Consider the following 1,880-nt stretch of genomic DNA (forward strand, 5'->3'; position numbering starts at 1 on the left):
TCATTTTTTCTCTGGAGGTTCATGTTTTACCCAATCCTCAAAGCCACCACCATACTGCTGAACTCTGAAAGCATGCAGAAGATACAACGTTAAGGACTCTTCTTGAAAAAGATATCTAAGAGGACATGGCCAAAAGAAACAACCAAAAAAACAAAACCCCAAAATAAAACAAAAAAAAAAAAATCAGAGAAAAAAAAGCAAAAAGCATACAGAAATTCACTGAATCAATGAGCCAGATGGACATTCCTTGTACTTTAATACTGCCTGCTTCCATGCAGTGTGTTCTGTATCTCTTTTCTACCAAGTGACACAATGCTGAGGATCAAACACTGAGCAAGTAGTAGCAGCCAGATCAATGAAACAGTGTGCCACTTCCTTTTTTAAAAGGAGAGAACAGACTCACTGTGGTGGGAGATTTACATGTTATGTCTAATACTTCCGATGTCATCAAATAAATGCAGCACACTGATACTTACTTTCTTGCAAGTCTAAATGCTCTATAGATCTGACATAAGCCCGCACAAAACCAAACTCCGGAAAACAAAAACCCACCACACAAAACAATACTGACTTCTTCAATTGGGCAGCATGAAAAACAGGTAATGGAGGATATTTTGCACTTATTAAAACAATATATTTATAAAGCAAGAACATGGTTCCATACTTTTGACTAGAATTAGCAGGGATATTCAGATTCATGAATTGCAGTTCAGTGAAAACATGAGCAAACAACCAATTTTTTAAATTCTATCTGCAGTCTTCAAGCCAGTGAGGCACCTTCTGGCACAGGCGTAACAATTCTGCCAACCAAACGCTGCTTTTGTTTTCACTCTATCAATCTCATTGTCTTTTTAGCTACTGCCTTCACTGCTTTACTCCTGGCAAACAATCCAATGCTTTACTGAAAACCAAGGCATACTTTGTCAACAGTGAACTGTACAGACAGAACTGCAACTTAACAAAGGGTGTGGTTTCATGAACTATTTAATCTAATTTAAGATTGTACTTCCACCAAAACGAGCAGTTCTCCACCTTTCCAATCGTCCTGCATCTCAGGACTAGTGCTTATGACGCTGTATAAGCAAGCAATGTCTCGGCGAGGGAGCCCAAAGAGGCAGAAGGACCCTTCAGTGGCAGCGTGGTCTTGCAGCTGATTGTGTCACCTGCGGCACATGCAACCTGCAGTTGTTTCACAGAGCGATACACCTCACTTTGCTGGAACAGCCAATGGCATCTTTCAAGGTTCAGTAGAGACAAGAGGGTCTTACATACTCAAATACCAGTCATTTTTTTGATATTCCATACTTAAATTTTTACCCTTGCCCACAAGAGGCAGAGTGGAGTTCTGCTTCATGGAGGGAGGCCATATTAATCCTATCTTTACACACACAAGTCATACCTGCTGAAACCCAAGGACATGGCAGAAGCGAGTGCTTGTTTACTTCTTGTTCCTGCCAAACAGGAAAAAATCACAGGGTCTGACTTGGATGGCATCTTTTGATTGTACTGCTCCTTGAACTCTGTTGGGTCCATTTGTAGAGCTTCCACTAATTCACCCACTGGGAAATAGAGAAGAAAGAAAGTTTTATTGATTCTCCATCCACAGACAGGCTTCCACTGTAAGGCCTCCAATTCCTCTGGAGGAAAAGTTGACCCTTACAACGTACTAGCAGCTGTCTAGCACAGCTCCTCTTTGCTCAGTCACCGCCACTTGTCCACAGACTTGACCAAGGGGACATCCAACGTCTCCACATAGCAGCGTTAATAACTTACAGGGTATGTTGATGGACGCTGGGATTTTTCCGTATCTGTCGATCTCCCACCTCTCCCGCACGTCTATATGGAGGACGTTGGCCTTCTTCAAGTCTTTGAGCTCCCGG

The 1,880-nt window shown here is 42.1% G+C and overlaps 1 protein-coding gene across 1 annotated transcript; it reads right to left on the reverse strand.

Moving 5' to 3' along the window:
• On the reverse strand, positions 1-1,876 carry TSTD3 (thiosulfate sulfurtransferase (rhodanese)-like domain containing 3; the record flags this gene model as incomplete). Its single annotated transcript, XM_010282976.1, has 3 exons — positions 1-64; positions 1,400-1,559; positions 1,774-1,876. Coding segments are annotated over 3 exons (327 nt in total), but the record flags the coding sequence as incomplete, so codon positions are not given.
• Between the last annotated feature and the right edge of the window lie 4 nt (positions 1,877-1,880).

Source organism: Phaethon lepturus, unplaced genomic scaffold (genome assembly GCF_000687285.1).
Source record: "Phaethon lepturus isolate BGI_N335 unplaced genomic scaffold, ASM68728v1 scaffold33752, whole genome shotgun sequence".
NCBI classification, from domain to species: Eukaryota; Metazoa; Chordata; class Aves; order Phaethontiformes; family Phaethontidae; genus Phaethon; species Phaethon lepturus.